At 35.0% G+C, this 25,276-nt stretch overlaps 2 protein-coding genes across 5 annotated transcripts in view; one reads left to right on the top strand and one right to left on the bottom strand.

Annotated features, from left to right (window-relative positions):
- Window positions 1-25,276, top strand: part of IMMP2L (inner mitochondrial membrane peptidase subunit 2) — a 629,217-nt gene that overhangs the window by 414,993 nt on the left and 188,948 nt on the right. The window lies entirely within an intron of this gene.
- Window positions 14,010-25,276, bottom strand: part of LRRN3 (leucine rich repeat neuronal 3) — a 43,125-nt gene continuing 31,858 nt past the window's right edge. The window contains exon 2 of the mRNA XM_082400051.1: window positions 14,010-17,010. Within this exon, the coding sequence (XP_082256177.1) occupies window positions 14,528-16,651 (2,124 nt within the window). The 5' untranslated portion in view covers window positions 16,652-17,010 and the 3' untranslated portion in view covers window positions 14,010-14,527. The remainder of the gene's footprint in view (window positions 17,011-25,276) is intronic.

Here is a 25,276-nt window from a genome sequence, read left to right as displayed (position 1 = left end):
CTGAGGTTCCCAGAGCACTAAAATTGTGTCTTAATTTAGCCTTTTATTAGCTCAGTTCCAAAAAATTTTCTTCAATGTACAATGTATATAGGGCAAAGATAAAAATTCCAGATTTATCCCTTCTGTTCATGAAATACTTGACATCAAGTGCACATCATATTCATTTGTTTGCTGTTTTTTTCCACAATAGCCAAACAATTTTAAATAAAGGTTTCAATGGAGATAAATTTTTAAAACCATGTTAACTGAAACATTTTTAGCAGTATAGTATGTTCTGATATATTTGTGGCATTTGAATGCATCCTAATTTTCAAGATTTTTCCTTCCTAGAATATAGATGCAGGCAGTTCCCTTTTGCCTTAAAGGGTTTTACAAGTAAGTTATCTCTTATCTCTAACCTTTTTCTAGCTATGTTCCACTTTTCCTTCAGGATTATTTTAATTTATTGCAAGTCATTTTGCAGGGTTTTCCATCTGTAAGTTACACCTCACTTGGAACAAGTGATATCATTTGTTTGTTTATGGATGGCTATTAAAATTTAAGATAGGTTAGCAGTTACATAAGAAACAATGAATTATATTGCCCATGTAATAAAAAGTAGCTACCACAACTAAACAGGGAGGCACACTATTTCCCTCTTGCTTTGGTCCTCTGGCCCCACGAGTTAATGTAGGGCACGAAGTATCAGAGAATCCCATCTGTATTCCAACTGTATTTCGAAGTGAGATTTTTAAAAGTATAATTTCTTAATTCATTCATATTACAGTTCTTACAAAACATAAACACTGACTTCTGGTCTTTGGTAAAGCTGTTGAAATGCCTCTTGGTCTTAAGAAACTGAACTGCTTTTGACTCCGTGCTTTTATTATTCAGAGCATTGTGGTGGTAATTTAATATCTTCACTCCTCAAATTATTTTTTTTCGTGTCATTTGTCTGCTTCTGGCTTATCAAGCTTGATTACATTCGCCTTTTCTTACTTTGAGCAGTGTGGTCTGAAAGTGTGAAATAGAAAAAAATTGATCTTCCTAAGTATAGAAAGGAATATGCCAGTGTTTTGTATAAGTTTTGTTTTGCCTGATGGAAAACTGTAGTTCTGGCTTAACATCTTTTTTCGCTGTGATTAGGGAATGGGGTGAAATGGATCATCAGCAATGAAATAAACACTGATTTAAAAAATTCCTTCAAACAGAAAAAAAATTTTTATAAGGCATCTAAATGGCTCTTTCAGCATGATAATTAGTATAAATTGAACACAGAATGAATCCTTCTTGAAAATTAATTTTACTTTATTTTGGTTTGCATTTTTGTTATACTGTTGTAAATGCTGTCAAAGAACTGAGATGGAGGGAGTTTAACACTGTTCCATCCGTTCCCTGTTGCCATTTGAAGTTGAACTGAGCTGCTGTGTATCTTTGTAACTTTCCAATTTTTGAGAACATATAGTTGACATCCTAGATTTATCCATTTCTATCTGCTTGTAGTGGGTTGAATTGTGTCCCTAGAAAAGACATATTCAAGTCCTAACCCCAGTACCTGTGAATATGACCTTATTTTGAAATAAGGTCTCTGCAGACATAATCAACTTAGTCCAATGACTAGTTCCTTTATAAGAGAAAGTGGGAGATTTGGGTATAGACACAAGGGAGAAGGCTGTATGGTACTTTCTTATGGCAGCCCTAGGAAATGACTACACTCCTCCTTTCCTTAAATGGAACTCAAGAAAACATTCCCAGCTGACAGCCAGGGAATCTACCATTCAGTGTACGTTCTTATTTAGAAATCTATAAAAAGTTTATCTGATAGTCTCCTGATTTAATTATTTTAAGATTTTTTTCCTGTCCTTTGAGAGGTTTTTAGTGTAGTATCACCAGACAGATGCATTTTAGAAATATTAACTATATTCCTGTAGACTGTTCTCTAACCTATGTAAAAATTACAAACTTTGGAGTCATGTAGATTTGGGTTTTAATCCCAGCCCTTCTTTGGGCAAGTTGTTCAACTCTTCTAAGCCTCAGTATGCATGTTACATGCTCTTCCTTCCTCTTCCCCTTCACAAAGCACCTCTTCAGTAGCTGCTGTTGCCATCTTTTCCTCTCTTCTACTTTCCCTTATTATGTTGGAATGAAAAAAAAATAATATTAAGCTTTGAACTAATAACTACAAAAAGAGAAACTAAATGGCAATTCCACAGATATTTCTTGACTTGTGGTTTATTCCTGACCATGGGTACTGGTAGGTGTTTAATGTTTTTCAAATTGCAGGTTATGACTAATTGGTAGTTAATAAAATCAATTAACAGATCATATCAACATTTTTTCAAAAAAAAGAACTAGAATAGAATAGAAAATATACTGAGTTTGAATTGCACAGTTAGAATCTTTTTTGTGAAACTTAATTTTTGTTTATGTGTGTGTCACAATGTATTATATTTACCTTAATGTGGAGCACAGTTAAAAACAAGTTTAGAAGCCAATAGCTAAACAAAAACAAGCTTTAGTTATTCTCATCTATACTTCTCTCCTCAGCATCCTGTTAACTCATGATGGGATTAGACTACTGTTAGTAAGTTAAGCAATGGAATAACCTTGATGTATGGGAATACCTTTCATTAGTTTTCCTTTTGGGATTGTCTTTCTTTTGTTGACTGAAAGCCTTGTAGTTCTATCAATTTCTCTAATGACCATAGCATCATGGAGGTGTAATCGCTCTGTTTCTGTTTTCCAGTTCTTAGTTTGTGTCAGGCTTTATTTCCAAAAGTATGCTATCAATGAAATACTATTTCTAACTATAGAGATTCTTAATTTTCTGCTCTTGTGATAATTGCTGATGCTAATTAAGTTATCATAATACCCACCCCTACTACCTGCTGAGTGACTTTTATCTAAGAGGTCATATCAGTTCATATGAGAAATTCCAAGGTTTATAGTAGGTGTTAGCAAACTAACAACCTGTCAATTTGCTTTTACATGGAGACCAAATCCCTCTTACCCATAAAAACTTACTAGCGAAATCTTGGTAAGTCACTTAAACTTTCTCAACCTAAATTTTCTCACCTGTCATATAAAATATGGCTACTGATAGAACCTTCCTCATGGGGGTTAAATTAGGTTATATGTCTGCTAGGGCTTAGCGTTTACTAAGTGCTGGTGATGCTGGTCTTGGTGATGTTGCTAACCACAAGATTTGGCCTCAAGTATGAAGACCCTCGTCTGCTTAGAGGTGGCTCTGCTTTCGATTGAAAACAGTGCAGGAATTTTGTTAACATTGCTCCCCAACCAAATAGAGAGCTTAGCACACCTACAGGGTGGCATTCTGTTTGCGGTACTGTATTTTAAGAGAGACTTTGATGACTTGGATCATCTTCAGAGAAGAGTGACCTGAATAGCTTTAAGGACATGGACTTCTTCAGTGTGGAGCAAAGAACATATAGGGACATGATAGCATGATCGACTTGCAGGGCTGCCCTGTAGTACATACATTAAATTCATTCCTTTTTTGCTCCCTAAAATAAAACTAGTGAAAAATAGAAAGAAGCAAATTCTCAGCTGAACGTGAGAGTGAAAATCTTTTTACTCCTAAAGCTTTGCAAAAATGTAATAGGCTGATACATAAAGGACTGATGTACAATACTAGAGGATGGTAATATCTGCCAATCATGTCATTGGGAGCTTTGGGGCTGGGTGAGGAAATGATGGGGTGAGCAGTGAAATCTTTCATCCTGAGATTGGAGGTCTTTCATGCCAATTTTACAGTCTGGGCACCTCTAGTCTGTACTAAGAGTGAAGGTAGTAGAGTCAGATAATATAAACTTTGTGGAAGACAGAATGACAGGCTTTGTAAGAGGGGGACAGGAAGAATGTGGGGCTCTCTTTTCTGTATTTTCTTGATTTTGTATAATAATCACATGTTACTTTAGTAGTAAAATATATTAAGGCAAAATAATATAAAATTATGTACTTTAAAATAATATATTTTAAAGGAATAATGTGACATCATTATTTTAAGCTTGGAATTTCAAGTCAAGGAGATCTTTAGGAGAGGTTTAATATAAAAACTCATTTCTGAAACCAGATTATTTAAAGATCATAGGATTGGCTTTTCCCACTATAGCAAAAATCTTTATTGATAAGCCCATTGCCACTGTGAAAGCATGCACAGGTGTTTGACAGTGCTCACTTTGGAGCAGGGGAAAGATTCAATGGGTTTGCAAATTTGATGATAATTTTATTTGATATTTCCATTGCCAGGACCAATAATTCATCAAAGTAGGTTAGCATGATTTTTCTGAAATCACAGAGTAGCTACGGAGGATATATTCAAATGTCAGACATATGTAAAAATGTCTTATATCTTAGAAAGTACTTGACAAATGTGTAATCAAAGCTTTATGACATTTAAGATTGTAACTTTAGTTCGACATCTAGGACTACTGATTTCATAGACCTAGTATTTTATATATTCTGGCTTCAGTGAACCTAAAACTTGACTTGTTTTTTCCAGAATGAGATGAGAGTTTGTGCTAAGCCACATACATGTTCTTACCTGGTGTGAGTAGTCACACTGAAAAACAGTTGACCTGAGTACTGCAGCCTAGCGCTGGGGCAGAGTTACTCGTATCAATAAAACAAAAATCACTCTGTTGTTAACGTTTACTTAGTATCATTTTATCTAAAGGCTTCTCTATTATTCATACCAGAGTGAAATGGAACAGACACACTTTCCATGGTGAATTGTAGTCCTCTACAAAATTAGGAGCTCACTTCAGAGTGTTGTAGGAGTCTTTCTGGGCATACCAAGACCCCGGCATTTAAAATATCATGAGAAGGTGGATGTGCTTTCAACCCCCCCTTGGTTTCAGGTAAAAACCTCCAACAGACCTTTCAAACAAAAGATTTTGAAGGATTGAAAAGTAACTAATTTAATAGTCTTTGTATCACAGTTTCCCAAAACCTTTTTGAGAAAATTTAATAGCGAAAGTATTTCCGAATTTTTATGCTAATGCTTATCTTTTCTGTTAAGTTTATTATGTCTATTATGTTTATGTCTATTAATGCTTATCTCCTCTATTAATTTTTAAGTACATCTTCAAAATTAAACTTTAAATTATTGACATAATTTACATCTTTAGTAATCTATATTAGACTTGTGTTAGACAATCTTAATAAAATTTTCTTCTTAAGAGAGCTCAGTGTTGAGAAACCATAAAAAATGTAGAATGAGTGTCCTATTCATGTGGGTGAGTACTTCTACCTATTCTACTCTTTCTTATTTTAAGTTATTTTGAATTCAGGGTCTCAACTGGAAACATAAGAGAGCAATTTTTTTTCTATTATCTGAGGAAAGTGATATCTATGAGATCCAGTTAGAACTATGTCTGGTATGGTAGAAAACATAATGCAAGGAAATGAGACACAGTATTTGTTCCTGGTGTTCCTAAATCTGTTTTTATACTTATTAAACTCTATATAACATATGTGTGAAATTTCTGAAAGAGAAATACAATTATCAGTGGAAATAGAACTAGATCGGTCTTAAATTCAAACACATAGACCCTAATTTTACATTACATGGGTTTTAATGTACAAAACTGGCCAGAATACCTAAGGTCTCTTTCATTTATTTTCCCTTTGGGGAAAGAGTGGAGAGCTGGAGTAACATTTTGACCCTCTGTTAATTTCATGGGAGGTGTATTTTTTTAATATCTGAAAATAGGATATCTTACATATAATGGACCATACTTACTCTGAACATGAATGGTTTGTGTCTGAGTGTATGCTTATGAGGGTCTTGAGAGTCTCTCTGTGTGTGTGATGTGGTTTCAGATTAGGGGAGACCTGAGGAGTAGTGTACAGAGTGTGCCTGTGTCTATTTCCTTTTCTCTTTTATTTCCCACTTCTTCTCATATTCCCAACTATGGAGGACTAGGGATTGGATGAGAAACTGGGGCTTGGTTATAGAGGGAGACAGGCGTGAAATATGGAAAACTAATATTTGTAGCCTTATAAATTAGTCCTGGTGTTTTGAATTTGGCCTAGTCGTTTTCCCTGGGACATTAGTTTCCACCACGTTTAGCACCAAGTAAAGTTTGATTTTTTTACCCATATCTTCATTTATCTTTTGAAGCCAGCTCTGGCTTTTTCCTTCTTCAGAACTTTCTCCCAGTTACTCAGCATGCTGTTGCTATTCAAATTCTTCAGCTTGTTGTCATCTTCACACTGTCCCTAGCCTGCTCCCAACATTTCTCAGCTTTTTAATTGGGAGATTGTGTAAAGGCAGTCTTAGTTGTTAGAACCCTTTCTGGGCTCCTTTATAATAACCTGTACCCCAGCATATGTGTAAGCTATCCCCATTCCTATCATATTTCTATTAACTTATATTGCAATTACCAGATTCATTTGTTGGTATCTACCTGTAGACTAAGTTTTATGATGTCAGGGAATTTGTCTATCACAGTCAATGTTGCATCTCTAGCAGCTAATACCATGTCTGGCACATAGTAGATCCTCAATAAATGAAGAGCACATGGGAAAAAATCATGTATGAATGAAAACATGGGCCACTCCTTGCTTCTCTGTTTAGAAAATTTACTACTATTATTTTCCAAATAATAGTAGCAAAAGAGTTCTGCCATATCAATGATTCATTAAAAAAAAAAAAATCAAGGTGGGGTGGTATCTTTGGAATGAGAACAGGGTTCAGCATAGTGACTATGAAATATTAGCAAGCAAAAATTAGTACTCATTAAATACTGAGATACTTCTCTACACATAAAATCTGCATGCCAATTTAATTTCATGGAAGCTACTAATCTGTGGAAATGTTTGCTTGTTTTAATGAATCACCTTGTTTCTTCTACTGGGACATAGAGACAATCAACTTCCTATATGGGCATTGGAGGTTTTAATCTCAGGGATAAGTTCGATGGTGTCAAGTTTTTATATAATATTTTTTGCTGCCCCATTTATGAACAAATAATCCATGTTATCTATCCTATACTAATTAGTTTTGTTCTTCTAGAACAAATTCATTTGTTAGAACTCCTCAGAATCAATTCATAAACTCCAATTCATAACTTAGAACTCCTCAGAACCCGTTTGTAATAGACTACAAGTCGTCCAACAGACTAAACTCTATCAGAGTGCACTGACTTATGACCCTCTAAGCTGTTAGTGTTTATGGCACCAATACATGCAAGGATGGGGATGTTGGCAGAAAGTTGAAGGGAAAAATTTTTCCCCTCAGTCCTTACTCTTTATGCACCTCCTTCTAAGGTCAGAATTATCATGTATGACAAATATAAGCTAGAGTCAGAAAACAAGTAAAACAGGTAATTGACTATCCTTTACTCTTCTGTAATGGGACAGAAAAACAGGAGAGCGTTATGCATGGGGACTGTGAAATGGATGCATGGGAATAAGTACAGAAGAGTCTTTCGTAAGTCTCTAGAGGCACCTTGCAGCCAGTGAGTACTTCGTGAATATGCTTATTTTAAAAGTTCAATTTATAATATATGCAGGTTTTTGGAGGTTGTTTTCTTTTGTGTGTGTGTGTGTGTGTGTGTGTTTTGTTTTGTTTTGTTTTGGGTTTTTTTGCTAAACCAGTGCTCACAGTTGTGCCTTTGGCAAGTAATAACTGAAAGTTGGCAAACTGGAGCCCATTACCCCAATCCCTCATGCAGAACCGACATAGGAATATTATAAGTGAACATGTTGATGGAGATAGTTAGAAGACAATAGCACAATTAATGAATCTGGTATACTATTGATGGAGTGTTCCCTCCTCAAAATACCACCTATTAGTTATTTTTTGTATGGCATGCCAGAAAAGCACCTGGGTATTATTATTTTTCATAATATTGTACCTTTTGGTTTTTCTGCTCTATGATATTATCGTCTTGGGAAAGAAAATTACTTCTCTGAGACTGATGTATAAAATGAGAGTGTTAACACTGAGCCCACAAGGATTTCATGAAAATTGAATTAATATAAGTGTGTGTGTGTGTGTGTGTGTGTGTCGCACGCATGTGAGAGACAGACGTGCATATAGAGAAACAGAGACCAGGAGGGTGAACAAGCACATTCCTCAGTATGCCTGACACATAGTAAGATGGTAAATATTCATTTTTCCCACACCCCTTCTCCTTTAGATCTGGAGTGGATTTCTTACGACCATAGCAAATTTTTAGTCTGGCACATATTCAGCATTCAGTAAGTGTTTGTTTCCTTCCTTTCTAGTTTTTATCTTGTTACTCAAGGAAATATGAATGTATATTTATTCAAATATGATAATGTTGATAATATATTTATTAATTGCTATGCATTATATGTGCCAAGAAAATCTCTCAAGCATCACATTGTGACTTCAGGCCTGAGCCTGGACTGAGACGCACGTAACCCATTGGTGGGAAGAACCTAACTCCCCTTATCTAACACGGGTGTTTTTGATGTAGCTCGTTTTTTCAATGCAGTCTATTAAATCTATATGAATATATGTAGATAAGGATTTTGATAGAAAAAAGAAATAAATGTTTTATTTCCTTCTATTTTTTATACCTTTTCTCTATTGAAGGATTCTTATTTTTACACTCAAGGGTTTGAATTGGGTAGTTAGAATCACATAGTTATATAAATTCATGCATTTTGTATGTAAATGTGTTTTTAAACTCTAATAAACAATTTAATGTGAAAATCATATATTGGAATGTTGGTTTGTTGATTGACTAGGAAACAGCGATGGGAATCCCGGAAGCCTTAAAGTTATTTTGGGGACATGATTTTTTTGTTCTTTATTGACTACATGACTCCTCTCTGTAATCATTATTAAAGGGATGTTTACCAGAGGTATCTGTCTTTAATCCCAGTTTTGATAGTGAATTTCAGTCTTATATAGTATTCTTTTGAAGAACTCTTTCAGTGTGTTTGATCATATTCCTGTAGTAATAACACCTCTGATGGTTTAAGAACTGTTTGTCTTTACCAACCTTGAATCTGGTACCTCAACTGACAGGAAAGTTATTTTATTACACTCTGATTCTTTCAGTGCTAGGATTAGGCTGGTCAATTTATGTCCTAAGTTTACTCCATTGTTTGTTGCAGAGGCTGATAAACATTATAAATGGATATCACAATTGGATTTTGAATCAATGACTTGACACCGAATCATATATTTTAATGAGAAGCTGGATTTTCCTTACAATGGTCACATAATGGTATTAGTTTCTTGAAGATATATTAGAGTTAGAAAAGATAAAGACACAAAGCACTGTGAGGTCTTCAAATGCCATTATAGTTCACTCTTCTGAAAGACTTGCCAAGGTTAACCACAATTCTTTTGGCTATGCTTTGTTACTCTGGACCACACTACAATAATTTTGAAATCATATGTGATAAATTTGCTCTGAATTTATTACTTATTTAAATACCTCACTTTGCTTTTAAGAGAAAACTGTATCGAAGTATCTGTTATATACATGACCCCTTACTTGGTATTGACTATATGGCTTTATTCAAAGGTAAGCTAAGAGCCCTCTGCTATATATGTAAAGTGAACTAGAATAGGTAGATTCAAATCTCTATGGGCTTGTCTATTTTCAGTAGGAATAAAAAGGAATTGTGTTCTATGTCATGTATTTTCTCACTTGAGAATACTGAATGCTTACTAGTCAATTCAAAAGCACCTTTGTTATATCATTAATGGAATGTTTAGGCCAGATTTTGGAAAAAAAATCTATATTTTACTAGAATATTCTTCTTTAAAGCTTGTATTTTAATAATTTTACTTGGAATTGGATATTTGTGGCTATTACAATTAACTCAGATTTTGCCATTTTATTCCTGTGTACAAATAGTGTTTTTATTTTCCCCTTGCTTCAGAGAAATAATATAAACCAAATTGGTGGTCACCCCTAACAATAAAGTCCTCACTTTTCAAATTAACACACGAAAGTAGCCACTACTGTGTTGAAACTGGAGTCAGTTTCTTTCATTTTCCAGAACTCCATGACAGGCATGGCTTTTTCATTCCAGTACAATACTGCCATGCTCCCACGCAACAGCCTAGTTAGCAAGGCATTAGTCAGGGTAAAATGATATTATAAAGGTGGGGGCTATAGAACTAAGGGTGAAAATACTACCATTTGAAAGAGAAGATCATTTTAGTCTTTCTGTTTAGATTTATCCCCAAATGACCATTTGGGACGCTTGATATACTAAACATACCTGTAACAACCATATTCTTTGAAAAAACTTTTACTTATTTGTTATCATTTGTTATGGCAAGTTAGAGAAAGAGAGACAAGAGAGACAGAGATTGAATCAAAGAAAATGTAGCCATAATATAATTACTATTTATAATTCCCTGTCTCCTAGAAAGTCAGCATTGTGACGAAGCTAAAGATGTTGCTTTATGTTTACGTATACAATGAGATTTTTTTCCTGCTGTTTATGACAGCTGTGAGAACATTTTATTGGAATTTTCTCTTTCTTTAGCAAATATATGCTCTTAAACTTTAAGTTGTTTTTTTGCTTTATTGGTTACTGACCTGTCACTTCTAATTTTTCATGTAAAAGGCTAATCTATGGAATTTTTCTTCATAGTTGTTGGAAGATTTTTTTTTTTTTTTTTTTTTTTTAAATGGGTACTGGCACAGGAATTAGGAACCGGTGTTTTCTTTTTTTTTTTTTTTTTTGTTAGCTACTTTATTTATTTATTTATTTTTGGCTGTGTTGGGTCTTCAGTTCGTGCGAGGGCTTTCTCTAGTTGCGGCGAGCGGGGGCCACTCTTCATCGCGGTGCGCGGGCCTTTCACTATCGCGGCCCCTCCCGTTGCGGGACACAGGCTCCAGACGCGCAGGCTCAGTAGTTGTGGCTCACGGGCCCAGCTGCTCCGTGGCATGTGGGATCTTCCCAGACCAGGGCTCAAACCCGTGTCCCCTGCATTAGCAGGCAGATTCTCAACCACTGCGCCACCAGGGAAGCCCTGGAAGATTTTTATAAGAGTGGATAGAGTAAGTTGGTCTTCCTCATAAAATACATAAATATTTTAGCAGTGCTAGATTACCTTCTTGAATTTGACTTACATTTCTTGGGTGATCATTCTATGTTGAAAATAGGGGAAACATAATAGTTATCCATGTTTTTGTGCCTAGAAATAATTTATGGTAAGTCGACATGCCTGTTTATTTAACCAGTCTAAGGATGGTGTTAGGCTAGTATCTATCTATCTATCTATCTATCTATCTATCTATCTATCTATCGTGAATAAAATCAATAATAAATTTGAATTAAGTTCCTGTATCAACATGTTGTGATAAATAAAATATTTTAGACCAAAGAAAAAAAATCTGATTTTCTGAACATTACCATTCTGTGAAAGTATGGATTGAAGCTGGGTCTCCACTAGGTAACATAGTTAACACATATTTGTGAAATCAGTGATACATAACCAGAATGCAAACCAGTTTAATATAAGCCCCTTAATGGTGGGGAATTTGTCCTGTTCACTTCTATTTTTCCAGTGACTAATAGCCATACAATACATATATATTGAATATAAACAAAAGAAAATATAGTTAAATGAATAGACTAAGGAATTATAATGTTAAAATTATGCTTGCTGTTATATAGTGTTGCTTAAGAAATTTTTACCTAATTAGAATAAATTTAAGAACTGCAGTAAGTATCAACGGACTGACATATGTACCATAAATCTATTTCATTTCTTTCTAAGTAAAATGGTTACATATGACTGGCAGCATATTGTTACTTGGCTTTGCTGACAATTGCACATTTCGCTTCACATTGTATGCATTTTTGTATTCAACTAGACATGCTTATTTATAGAAAATTTGGATTTATTTTGTAGTGTAAATTATAAAATATATAATTCTTGTAAAATTATTTTTTTTTCTAAAAAAATGTTTTCCTTCATGCAATGTGAGGGGATCATGTGGCATTCATAGAGATATAAACTTTAGAATTTTATTTATTATAGGCAGAGTTTGCCTTTGTATCCATTTGGTATCACCAAATTGTAAGTTACATGCTTTGAGTACTTTAACCAGTGCTTAGTTAACTTTATGTGAGGTTTAGGAGGTAATGTAGGGAGTATGAAATGCCATTCTGTTGTTGAAGCAAATGTCTTTTTTTCTTTTTCTCACTGGCAATTTAGATTAAAATTTGAGCAAGTAAATAGGATCATGATTTGCTTTGAGCATCTGTATTTATTCAGCTGTAACAAAAATACTTCATTTTAGTGCTCACTGTTAGGTATCTATTCAGAGTACTTATTTACTGCAATTTCTCTAAGAAAAATGTAGCTTGAAATGGATTCTCAGCTTTACCATGTTTGGTATAGTTCTTCATGAAGATAGAAACATACAAGAAACCTGAGCAAGTTCTTGCTGACCTATACAATACCTGCATCCTAATAGGTCATATTTCAGCTCCTGTATTTTTGATAAATAGCCTGGCTCTTTTAAAAAGCTCTGTCCGTGGTGCTGAAACCTCTTGTGAAGTATGAGCATGTCTTATTGATAAATTCTAATGTCAGCCTCTCTGTGATAGTGATTCATCAGGTTGTAAAATTTGTGTTTGGGAAACACATTTAATTAGCAAGTTTCATATTTTGGTTGTGTTAAAATTAACACAGTTGTCCTTTCGTTTTAAAGAGTTCATAACAATTACTTTCCAACATTGTCAAAAACAGCTAATACTTAATTAGAAACTGTTAGTGCTATCACAAAAGCAAATGTCTAGTATTAACAAATAAATTGGTATGATTTCAGTGGTAGAAATGTTTACAGGCCAGTGACATGTTGATGATGTGCAGAAAGCTACGGTAAGAAAACTTAAACACTTGATTATGAACAGATTAAGTAGCAGTTAACATGGAAGACTTGTAGCTTTGTAGAGATAAGCAATTTGCCTATAAAAAGTAAGGCTTATTACCTCTGTAGATTTTTTTTTATTGTTTCAGGATGTTTTCTTTGTACACAAATACATTGGTTTTGTAGGACTATGGGTTTTTGTTTGTAAATATGACTAAAGCCCTAAAAGTCTTGGTTGTTCTTTCCAGGTAAAAGTCTTGTATTTTCTGTATAAGACTCTAAAATAATTAGTAATGTTATTAGCACTTCAATTCAATGATTCTCAATTTTTCTAAGCTGTGTTATTTAGGTGCCTTACAGTCATTGAAAACTGCACTTAATTTTTTTCTTTTATTCTAAGTCTCAGAAGCTTTTCATGAGCAAAACTGTCCTCTTAAATTTCTATTTAACTCTGGAACTTCTTCCACTATGAATTCAGTATATCTTAAAATAAAATTTAAAAATCCTAGTTTCAGAAAATCCTAGTCTCCTAAAATTCTAAAATCCATTGTTATCCTGGGGAAAAGAACCATCTACTTTGATCATAACTGTCTTTAAGTCAGTACCAACTAGGTTAGTTGCTATACAAGTATATAAACCTCCTTCTTTGGGGGTCATGTAGAACATGTTTTCTTGCTGTATTTGCAACATAGAAAATTATTAGATTATTTGCTTGTTATTGCAGTGAAGCTCATTAAGTGTTTACAGTCACAGCAAGATTTGAAAATTACACCTAGATCTTAAGTCCTACTGAAATTCGGTGATATTTTCTGCAAAGCAAGCAGCCTAATGTTGAGCTACTACCAATTATTAAAATAAGGCTTTCATTTCCTTAGATATTGGATTTACATTATATGAACTTAATAATTAAATCCACTCCAAAAGCTGCTTGTTAAGAAAAGAAAATCTATAAGTGAATACATAATTTCCAAGAGGATTTGTTTCTGTCAATAAAGGGTTAAGTACAATGTTATTATTGCCTTTCAATATTGATAAAGTGCCTTCTAAAATCCATTTTTGTGCATTATAAAAATGTAGTTACATCACCCAGTAAAAGTGTCTTACTCTTAGCATTCCAAATTTCATTATAGAAAAACGCTTTTTGAAAACATTGTCATTTAAATGATATCTGGTCAAATGATATTTCCCAGAAATTATTCTTTATTTAGAAACAAAAACAAGACAAAAGCAATTGATTTTAATCCAAAATGTATTTTTCCTTATAAAAGAGGTCCACATATTCACTGTGTCTACTCTACAGAATTTGTCCATTTTATTACACCACGTGTCAATTCAAGTTTATCTGGTCACTGCAAAAACTCGTGGCTAACATGTGTAATACAACACAGGAGGAGGTATTGCTCAGTTCAACTACTCTTATATACTTAAAAAAAATACAGAAATGTTTTTGTCCACTTTAACTGTAGTCCAGACATAAAAGTTACATGTTCTAGAAAATGGAATTGTTTTATTTGGTTGCCACAGTACCCTTCGAAGCCAGTTAATTAAAATGCTGAACTTGTACATATGTCCATTGGTCAGGAGCAGCATTGGTGAAGCTTAAACTTCCTTCTACAAAGTAATAGTTCTCTGCCTTTTTTTTTTTTTAAAGTACAACCACAGTTTTGAGTTTTCTTTGAAGTAGATTTAGTTAGTTGTTTTTAGGACATGTTTGTTGGCACACCTATAACAGTTGCCTTTACTTCCAATGCTGTACCTTTTTCTTTGCCTGCTTCCCAGAGGTTGATCAGAGGATAAAGCTCACTGAATGCAAAGGTGGGTTTCTGTAAGTAATTTCTCACATAGTTATGTCCACCATCACAGTTCATTTCTTGAGAGAGGCAGCTGAAAAGACATATCATACCAATAATCCCCAGAAAACCTCCAAGGTAGGCCATAAATGCTGTGGTGTTACTCTTATCATACTCTTTTCGATCAGGGTGCAAACCTTTTGTGGTGACATTTACACACTGTTTTCTGCTTTTTTGATAGATGGTGGGGATATCAATACAAATCTTATACTCAGTTGATGGGTTCAGATGAGTAAGATTATATACCTTGACATCAGATGGTATTCGAGCACTTTGGGCAGCATGGGAATTTTGAGTCTTGACAAAGGCTGTCCACTTAACACTGGATTTGAGAATTTTAGAACTTGCTTTCCAAGACACCAGAACTGAGTTGGCCTGAACATCTTTTATTTTAATATTCAAGGATCCATTGTTATCCTGGGGAAAAGAGCCATCCACTTTGATCATAATAGACTTCAAGTCAGCACCAACCAGGTTAGTTGCTATACAGGTATATAAACCCCCTTCTGTTGGGGTGATGCCACTTATATCTAGTGTGCCTTCAGAATGGACATAGAACTTGTCTGTCAGAGTATTAGGCAAGAGTTTTTTACCAGAAGGTATGATCCAGTAGATTTCAGGCTGTGGCTCTGCAGTAGCTCTGCAGTGTAAGGAAACATAGCTCCCAGTTTCTAAATCCAGATTAGAAGGAAAACTCTCGGGAGCTATAAGAGGGAGACAAATTTCCATCATTTCCCTGAAATGCACCTGCCGAACATTCTGGCCTTGGAATTCAGGTGGGTCCACGCAAAACAGTGAATCTGGCTCCATAAATCGAATGTTGGTTTTGTTCATATTAATCCAACGGATGACACAATCACACCTGATGGGATTGCTGTGTATGCTGATTTCCTTGAGGTTTGGCAGAGACTCAATGGTACTGCGGTACAGGGCACTAAGGGCATTGCTGTTAAGCATGAGTGATTCCAGCTTGGGTAGTCTGAAAAATGCATTTGGGTGAATGTAAGACAACCTTGGGTTGTTAGTAGCTTCTATTTTTCTTAAATCTGGCAGGTTATCCACAGCAAGACTGTCGATGGAAATCAGCTCAGGCATATTGTTTATCCCCAATTCTTTTAAGTGTAGCATATTGCTAAAATCACCCCTCCGTATTCTATTAATGGGATTTTTATTTAGATCCAAAAATTTGAGGTTTACCACTTTTTGAAGAGCAACATGGGGCACTTTAATAAGCCTGTTGTCATAAAAAGAGATGCTTTCTAAGTTTTCAAGTCCAACCAAGGCATTATCTGGTATTTCCGTGAGGTTTATACCAGCTATAACCAGGCTTCGAAGATTGATAAGAGGCTTAAAGTTCATGTCTTTGATTCTGATGATTGGATTTTCCCCAATCATCAGAATCTCCAGATTGGGAAGAGCCTCAAACCACTTACTGTTGATCATCTGCAATCTATTTGAATTGAGATGAAGTCGAAGAAGATTATGTAGGCCAATAAAGGCTCCGGGTGAAATTGTAGAAAGCAAGTTGTGATTAATATAGAGTTCTTGTAAGTTACTAAGTCCAGACAGACATTTTTCAGGCAGCTCAGTAAGTTTGTTTTCCTCTAGGTACACAGAAAGAAGCTGAGGCATCTTTTTTACATTAATATTGGTAACTGAAGATAAATTGTTTTGAGATAAGTCCAGGCCAGTAAGATTTACTGGCAAGTCTATGGAGTATTCAATTTTTGCAATATTGTTAGTCTGTAGGAGCAGAATCTGTGTGTCAGCAGGCAATCTGGCTGGGAAATTTGAAAGACCTAAATCATTACAATCCACTGTAGATGCTTCCATATAAATGGATCTAGGTGTAAACCAGGGCCGGATTTCACACGTACATAATTGTGGGCAATCTGCTTTTTTATCTACAGCTTGTACTAGTGTAGTGATAGCTAGGCCAAGTAGCACATGAATTTGGAGTGGCAGGTCCTTCATCTTAGCTTTCTTCTTCAGAGATTTAATGGGTCCTTAAGGATTCCAGGGTCACTGCTAGTAAGATCAGTAAGAGCTGACAGATAAGGAAAATAGTTGCTTTTGTCAAATGATGAATGCCATAGAACTGCAAAGATTTTCTTCATGGAAAAAAGTGCCAGTGCCACAATTGCATTGTCCAGAAATGTCATGCATATTGAAGAAAAGGTTCCTATCTCCTTTATGATAGAATATTGATATACTTTTTGAAGATGGAGTATGTATAGATGGTCACAGGAAATTAAGCAATTCATTTATTTAAGAGTGTAATATTCAAATCCCATGCTTGTTCAGTACTTGCAGGAATAGCAGCATGATGCTAACTATAATAAAATAAAATATAAAAGAAAAAAGAGAAAAATAATTAGTCCAAAGGGAAAAAAAACACAATATCCATTAACTAATTATGATTATCTTATATATTATTATATCTTAATTATATTATTATATCTTAATATTCTTAGTTTACAGTTAATTCAGTATGTTTTGATGACTTTATCCTTGTTATGACTGTCCTTAATAGTTATTGGCCCAGACATTGGATAGGCTGGATTTTTTTTTTTTTATTGGTGTATAGTTGATTTACAATGTTGTATTAGTTTCAGGTGTGTACATCAAAGTGAATCAGTTATACATATACATATATCCACTCTTTTTTAGATTCTTTTCCCGTATAGGCCATTACAGAGTATTGAGTAGACTAGCCTGTGTTATATAGTAGGTCTTTTTTTTTTTTTTTTAAATTAATAGCTACTCTATTTATTTATTTGTCTGTTTGTTTTAGCTGTGTTGGGTCTTCGTTTCGTGCGAGGGCTTTCTCTAGTTGCGGCAAGCGGGGGCCACTCTTCATCGTGGTGCGGGGGCCACTCTTCATCGCGGTGTGCGGGCCTTTCACTATCGCGGCCCCTCCCGTTGCGGGGCACAGGCTCCAGACGCGCAGGCTCAGCAGTTGTGGCTCACGGGCCCAGCCGCTCCGCGTCATGTGGGATCATCGCAGACCAGGGCTCGAACCCATGTCCCCTGCATTAGCAGGCAGATTCTCAACCACTGCGCCACCAGGGAAGCCCCTATAGTAGGTCTTTATTAGTTATCTATTTTATATATAGTATATGTCAATCCCAATCTCCCAACTTATCCCTCCCCTCCTTTCCCCTCTGGTAACCATAAGTTTGTTTTCTACATCTGTGACTCTATTTCTGTTTTGTAAATAAGTTCATTTGCACCATTTTTTTAGATCCCACATATAAGCAGTATACTTGTCTTTCTCTGTCTCTCTTACTTTCCTCAGTATGACAATCTCTAGGTCCATCCATATTGCTGCAAATGGCATTATTTCGTTCTTTTTTATGGCTGCGAAAGTGGATCTTTAGAAGACTGAAGTTACATTAAACGTAAAAATTATGCTGCCAGAATTTTTCGTTGTTTTCAAATATTTGCTTGTTTATAGCCTGTAATTTTATTTATTATTTGTCGTTCTCTTTGACAATTAGTTATAGGGGGGAAAAAAAGAAAACCTTTCAGTGATGGCTTTTTTATTTTCTCTTAGAGAGGCAAAATTAAAAGTTTATAAATAAATAATACTGTTCAGTTACAATCAAATGAGTTAGCCTGTGGTTCCTCAGGTTCCCAGGAGATGGCATTTAGAAATAAAATTATAAAATGAACTAGAAATTGTGGAATTTCGCTGAATTTTTCATTTTAATTCATACTTCTCTCCATAGTTTCCTTTGTATAAAGTGACTTGAATTTTGCAGTATTTGGAAAAGGTTGTCTAACTTGCTGTAGCTGTACCTGTATATTGTCATGCTTAACTGAAATCCAGATTAATGTTAGACTGTTTTATTTTTCCCTGAAAATAACTTACATTCCATTAGTTACTAACAATGAAAAAGTAACTTTGATTACATTGCTAATACAGACACTTAGATGTACCTTCTTTTAAATGGTTACTGATGTCTTTATCATAACAATAAGCAATCTAAAACCAAGTTGCAATTTTGATATGTGCTGTATTGTAAAATACCACATTACTTTTACATGTACACTCCATCCCTTGGACTGCCGATGAGCTCTCCCCACAAGTGTGCAGGACAGCTGGAGCACGGCTGGACTGTTCATTCTGAGACTTCTTGCCTACCAGTAGTAATGGTCTGCTGAATAATCAGTCTGTGAATACTGTTCTTTTCTTTCATCTCTGCCCAATATTGACATTCATAATGGCATTGTTGAGTGACTCTAAGGTAGGTACTTCAGTGACAGAGATCAATGTATTTGGAGATATGGTCTCTACAGAGAGATAAAACACTTTCTTTTTAATTTAAAACATTCTTTGGTTTTCAGATTTGTTGGAATATTTACAGTTCAAAGTCACACCTAATTCTCCTCTTATCCTTTAAAAGATGTGATAAAACTGGATCATGAAGTTCAGATAACTCCTAAGTTATCTTGAATTAAGTGTCTTTGCTTTTTTTGTTTGTTTGTTTTGTTTTGTTACTTCACCTATTTGCTGATCAAAATTCCTTTTTTAAATACTGTTCGACTATTACTCTTAATCTGTTTTAAGTAAGCTCTAAGCCCCTTGAGGAAAGAATTTAATACAACTGCTTCTTCCCTGAAGATGTTTTATAAATCCTTAACCCTCCACGATCTGGGGTCCCTCCTCTTTTTCTCTGTTTCTTGTCATTTTCTGCCATTCTTCTGCATGCAGCCTTCTCTCTGCCAGTAGAACTGTGGGTGCCTCACCCTTTTCTCTCTGCCTGGATTGCCTGTTTCTTTGTTTTACATTAATTATTGCTGTTTTATCAACCCTCAGTTCAAGCATCACCTCTCTGTGAAGCCTTCCATATAACCCCTCCCCCCAGTTGTACTTTAGCTGCCCTCTGAGGTCGTTCAGTGGCCCCAGCACACACCTCTGTCAGAATATTTAGTTGGTTCTCTGCCCCACCAGACACTCACTTCCTTGAGAGCCTGAGCCCTGCCAGCTCCTGGGCATGGTAATTAGAACATAGTAGATGCTCAAGAAATGTTTTCAGTGAACTGATAAATGAATTATATTACTTAATAAATGTACATATTCATGTTTGCTACATACAATTTAAGCAATTCGGTTTGTTTGATTTCCTAATTTCAGTATTCAACTGGTTTAACTTGGGTAAATCTATTAGTTACACAGAATGTGTGTTACCTTTATTACTTAAATCCAAAGATTAAATTTGAGTGTAATACAAAGGAACTAGACTTTAAAGTCAATCTAATATATCTTAGTTTATTCCTCAATTTATCCAGTCAACATTTAATGAACACCTTTTATGTGCCAGTTATTGGGTTAATAGTTGGAGGATAAAAAGATGACTTAGATATGGTCTCTTCCCTTCATAAGTTTTCAGTCTTTCTGGGGAGACACAGGTAAACAGATGGTTACAATCCAGTGTCAGAGATGAAATGGGAGCACATAGGAGAGGCGCCTGGATAAAACTTAAAATAGCAATCTATTGCCTCTTTATTCTCAAAATGAAGAAAAAACCTAGGTACAAAGTATAAATTTCTGCATGTTGACATAAATCACTCAGTTGAGAACTGAGCAATCATAATGTCAGCCAAATAACCAGTTATATCCCCTTTCTCTGGCAGAGCAAAAAGACTCCTATATTCTCCTTTATGTTAACTAGAGGATTAGAAATGTTCAAGGTGAAACATTCTTTTTAGGGGGATGTTAACCTAATAATACCACTTTTTGTTTTAAAATTTTTGTATTTTCTTAAATTTATATTTATGTTTAATTAGAAACTCTATTCTGACCTCATTTCATCATTTTGGCATAGCCATATGCCAGAAACAACCCTATTTGAACTATATTTATTCTGCAAGCTTTAGAAAATAAGGAGAGTTCTTAAAGTGGTGAACAAATTCAAATTTTATTTCTCCAGGTCTGTAGGAAGAAATTGTCAGTATGGGAAGTACAACAGAGGATATGTAAATTTTGCCTTTCTTGTAATATTGATTTTTTTCTTATGTTTTTGAAAATGATTATGATACTTTCACTAATGGATTATTTGGCATGGATTATTTGCAGGTTAGTAAGGCAGTAATAATATCTTACCTCTTAGAGCTTTGTGGTTTTCCAAGCCCTTTGTTATTCATTATTTTATGTTAATAATGGCCTTGAAACAGATTGGAGAGGGATTTTAACCACTATTTATTTATTTATTTATTTATTTATTTATTTATTTATTTATTTATTTATTTATTTATAAGGGTATTGACACCTATCTGCCTGAAATCACACAGCTAATAATTGATGAGGTGGGATTAGAACCCAGGTTTTATCCTTAGGCCTGCAGCTCTTTCTAGTAAGCCATATTGCATACATATGTAGAGATGCTATGAAATTATTTTAACAGAAGGTAATGTAGTGATGTTTTTCTTAGGAAGGGCTGGTATTACCTTTGACTTCAGCTTTTCAAATTTAGAAAATTAATTTTATCAATCTACTAATAGTGAGTAGGGTGTGATTCACACTAACCAAACTCACAAGGGACAAAACCCAAATGCCAATACATTACAATGAGAAATATGACTGTCAAAAGAGTACAAATACTTGAATCTGCTGGTCAGTGCTTTTGCTCCATTTAAAAAATCTACTTGGAAATACAAATTATGAATCTGCAATTTGTTTGTAATTATAGAGTCAGGTGCAGGGAAGTTAGGTTAGACTTCTTAATTATCATCATCATCAGAAATGATAGCCTGACATACCTGCTTTAGTAAAGAGCATATCGTCACCAGAAACTGGACTTCTTGAGTCTCATGGCCCTTTTAGCATGACCTCAGCCCCCAAACATCTATGCTGGGAAGCTTTTCCTGGATTCATTCTTGGTCACCTCTCATTTGTGTCATGATAATCATTTGTTTACCCTTCTTTTTTCCCTTACTGGCCATAAAATTATTAGGCAGTAGATTATTACTAGACATTAGATTATTAGACTATTTCCTTACTAGGTATAAGATTATTAGATTATTATTTTCTTACTAGATTATGAGATTATTATTATTAGGAACTGTATTCAGCTTACTTTTGATTATATTAGTACATTTGATCAGTTGATTAGTACCTAAGCCTGTATATAGGTCATTAAACAAATGTTTGCTACATGCTAACTCACAATTGTGTCTTTCTATAATTTGTATTGTATGATAGAATATGGAATAATGATTAAAATGACTGTTTCCCTTCTTAAGTAACTTAAAATAAACAACATAGAAAAAAAAATAAAGAGAAAAAGATATGCTCCCAGATTTTTACAGAATATTTTTCTTATTGTTTGGTGGTTAGAGAGTAGAAATAGGGGACTTCCCTGGTGGCGCAGTGGTTAAGAATCCGCCTGCCAATGCAGGGGACACGGGTTTGAGCCCTGGTTTGGGAAGATCCCACATGCCGCGGAGTCACTAAGCCCGTGCGCCACAACTACTGTGCCAGCGCTCTAGTGACCAACCACGAGCCACAGCTACTGAAGCCCACGTGCCTGGAGCCCGTGCTCCGCAACAAGAGAAGCCACTGCAATGAGAAGCCTGTGCACCGCAACAAAGAGTAGCCCCTACTCGCCTCAACTAGAGAAAGCCTGTGTGCAGCAACGAAGACCCAACGCAGCCAAAAATAAATAAATAAATAAAATAAAAATTTATTAAAAAAAAAAAGAATGTAGAAATAACACAGTTATACTGCCAAGTTTCCACTGGCAAAACAGAAAGTGGTTCACTTTACCAGCACCAATTTAAAAACATAGCTGTTCTTTAGGTACACTTTAGCTTTATCAGTGAGAAAATCGTGTCCCCTGGTGGCTATTTTGAGATTTGGGCTAGATAACAGTGATAATGGTGATGTTGATTTTAGAAGGAGATATTGTCGTTTGTTTTTTTATGTGCATTGGTGTAAAATTTTTTTTAAATAACAAACTAATTATGTCATTAAAAAATAGATGGACCAGCTAAATCCCATTTTCACTTTTTGAGAATTTTAATGTGTGTGCCCTAAACCCTCTCACTTCTGTCCTCCTTCATCTTTCCCTCTTCTACTTTTCCTTTCTGAATATAATGAAAAAAAAAAAAACTCTCTGAAAAATGTTTTCAAACTTAGAAAATTTGTATTATGTAATTATTGATATACTTACATAATTTCCCATACTCCATCAATTTGCTGGGATTATTTTTTCTTCTAAAGAGTAGGAAAATTATACTTCAAAAAGTCAATATTTCAACTTAGGTTTTGAAGGTTTTAGGACTGTTGCCTGGATAGATGATCTGGAGCCTAGCATTGGGACTGGGACATAATAAGTCTTCAAATAGATATTATATTATGGATGGATGGGTGGATGGATGGATGTAAAGTAGATAACATGTAGATAAAATATTTTGCTTCTCTTCTTTAAAATAAATTAAGCCATATGCAAGTAAATCTTAATAGTGGATGAATTTTCATTAAATGATTTCTTGTTGTTAGGGTACACATTCATATATGTAGTCATATGTAGGAGCTAAGGACCAACTCATAATTAACTGTTGTTCTTTTCAGTTGTTTTTTCATCTAAAACTATTTTATAAGGTTATTTTTTGTATGTTCTTTTAGTTTTTTGTTTTAGATTTTATTTATTTATTTATTTTTGGCTGCATTGGGTCTTCGTTGCCATGCATGGGCTTTCTCTAGTTGCCTTGAGTGGGGCTACTCTTTGTTATGGCGCACAGGCTTCTCGTTGCGATGGCTTCTCTTATTGCAGAGCACGGGCTCTAGGCACGTAGGCTTCAGTAGCTGTGGCATGAGGGCTCAGTAGCTGTGGCTCATGGGCTCTAGGCACGTGGGCTTCAGTAGCTGTGGCACGAGGGCTCAGTAGCTGTGGCTCGTGGGCTGTAGAGCACAGGCTCAGTAGCTGTGGCGCATGGGCTTAGTTGCTCCATGGCATGTGGGATCTTCCCAGACCAGGGCTCGAACCCGTGTCCCCTGCCTTGACAGGCGGATTCTTAACCACTGCACCACCAGGGAAGTCCCCCTTCTTTTAGTTTTAAAGGCAACAGAATCGTATATTAAAGCAAAATAAGTTATAATTGAATATTATACAAGTTCAAAAGACAATGTTAAGGAAATGTCACCAGGACTGAAAACTGACATCTTAATGAAATGTATTATATAAGGGCTCTTTTAAATGACTTGAATGAATGACTCCTACAGTCCAAAATCAACCCTTATATAGAGCTTATCATCTATCTGCTTTTTCATTTATTCTTCCATTTGATCTGTCAATAAATATTTGCTGAGGGCCTACTGCATCAGTCACTGTGCTTGCATTTCTAATCTTTACATTTTATAAGATTTTTAAGAACTGAAAGATTAAAAATGATTTTTCTTTGACAGAGAATAATTGGCAGTGAACTTAAGGCCCTTTGTCTGGGGGTGTGGGTGGTAAATTTGTAGACCTTTTTTTTTTAAATTTAGAAAGCATTTTAAGATGTGGAATTTTCCTAATACATATGTCCTTCTGTGCTTTCTGAATTTTTCTCACGGGGTCTTTAATTTTTTTGTTGGCTTCCCCACATAGATTTTGCCTAAAGGAGCGTCAAAGACTAAAGTGTTTTCTGTGTTTTAAATTAAACAAGTAATATATGTATAATAAGACTCTGACCAGCAGCATGAAACCTCCTAGTTTAGGCCATTAAAAGAAAACAATTTTAAGAATTCTCATATCTTATGATATTTTTTAATACCTGTGGACACTCGTAACCTTAGAATTCTTTAAAATAAGAATAGAAATTATTTCTAGATATAATTATATATGCAACTTTTGAGAGCAAAAGCTACTTTTTTTCTTGGTAAAAAGATCTTAATTCTTTAGCTTATTCTGTTTTTCTACATTTATGAAACATTGACCAGACACCTCCTTTTTGGCAGGCACTGTTGTAGCTACTGCAAAGTCAACAGTAAATAAGATGAACTATCTGCTCACCAAGTTCTGAGTTACTGAAGGAGAAAATAGCAGAGGTGATGCACAGTAGAGTTGACTTGTTGTAATAGTAGTATGTGTACTACTCTATGGATGCACAAAGGAAGAGGCTTAGTTCTATCCATCCAACGGAAGTAACCTGAATGTTCTGTGTTGTTTTATGATCCTTATAAAAAATAAACTGAAGTAGTGGGGAAACACATGGGTAAGAAAATGTAAAATCCAGTACCTTTCAGGTGAATTTTTACAATCCTAAAGCTTAAGAACGAAGTGTGGCTTCTTCCCTGTACCTCATTATGCGTATTATAAAGACTACAGAGTCTGAAGAAGAGAAACATTTGGATGCTTAAGATCAAAAATTGTTCAAGATAGGAGGTTGCTATGGCTACATTAAAGCCCAGTTTTTCCTTTTCTTCTATAGCAAATTGCTAGCTAAGTTCATTTGTATAAAGTGCTTAAATTCTGTTCTCCCATTATCTGACTTTATATTCCTTTATTGTAAGACTCAATCTTTCTTCAATTCTAATTGAAGGTTCCGTATCCCAAAGGTATTGTTACGTTATTCTAAATGCATCCCTATAAAAGGCGATTCTTTTTTCCT

The sequence above is a fragment of the Balaenoptera borealis genome, assembly GCF_965194805.1.
Source record: "Balaenoptera borealis genome assembly, chromosome: 7".
Taxonomy (NCBI): Eukaryota; Metazoa; Chordata; class Mammalia; order Artiodactyla; family Balaenopteridae; genus Balaenoptera; species Balaenoptera borealis.
Note: the sequence above shows the minus strand (reverse complement) of the source record. Positions and strands in the feature narration are given on the sequence as shown.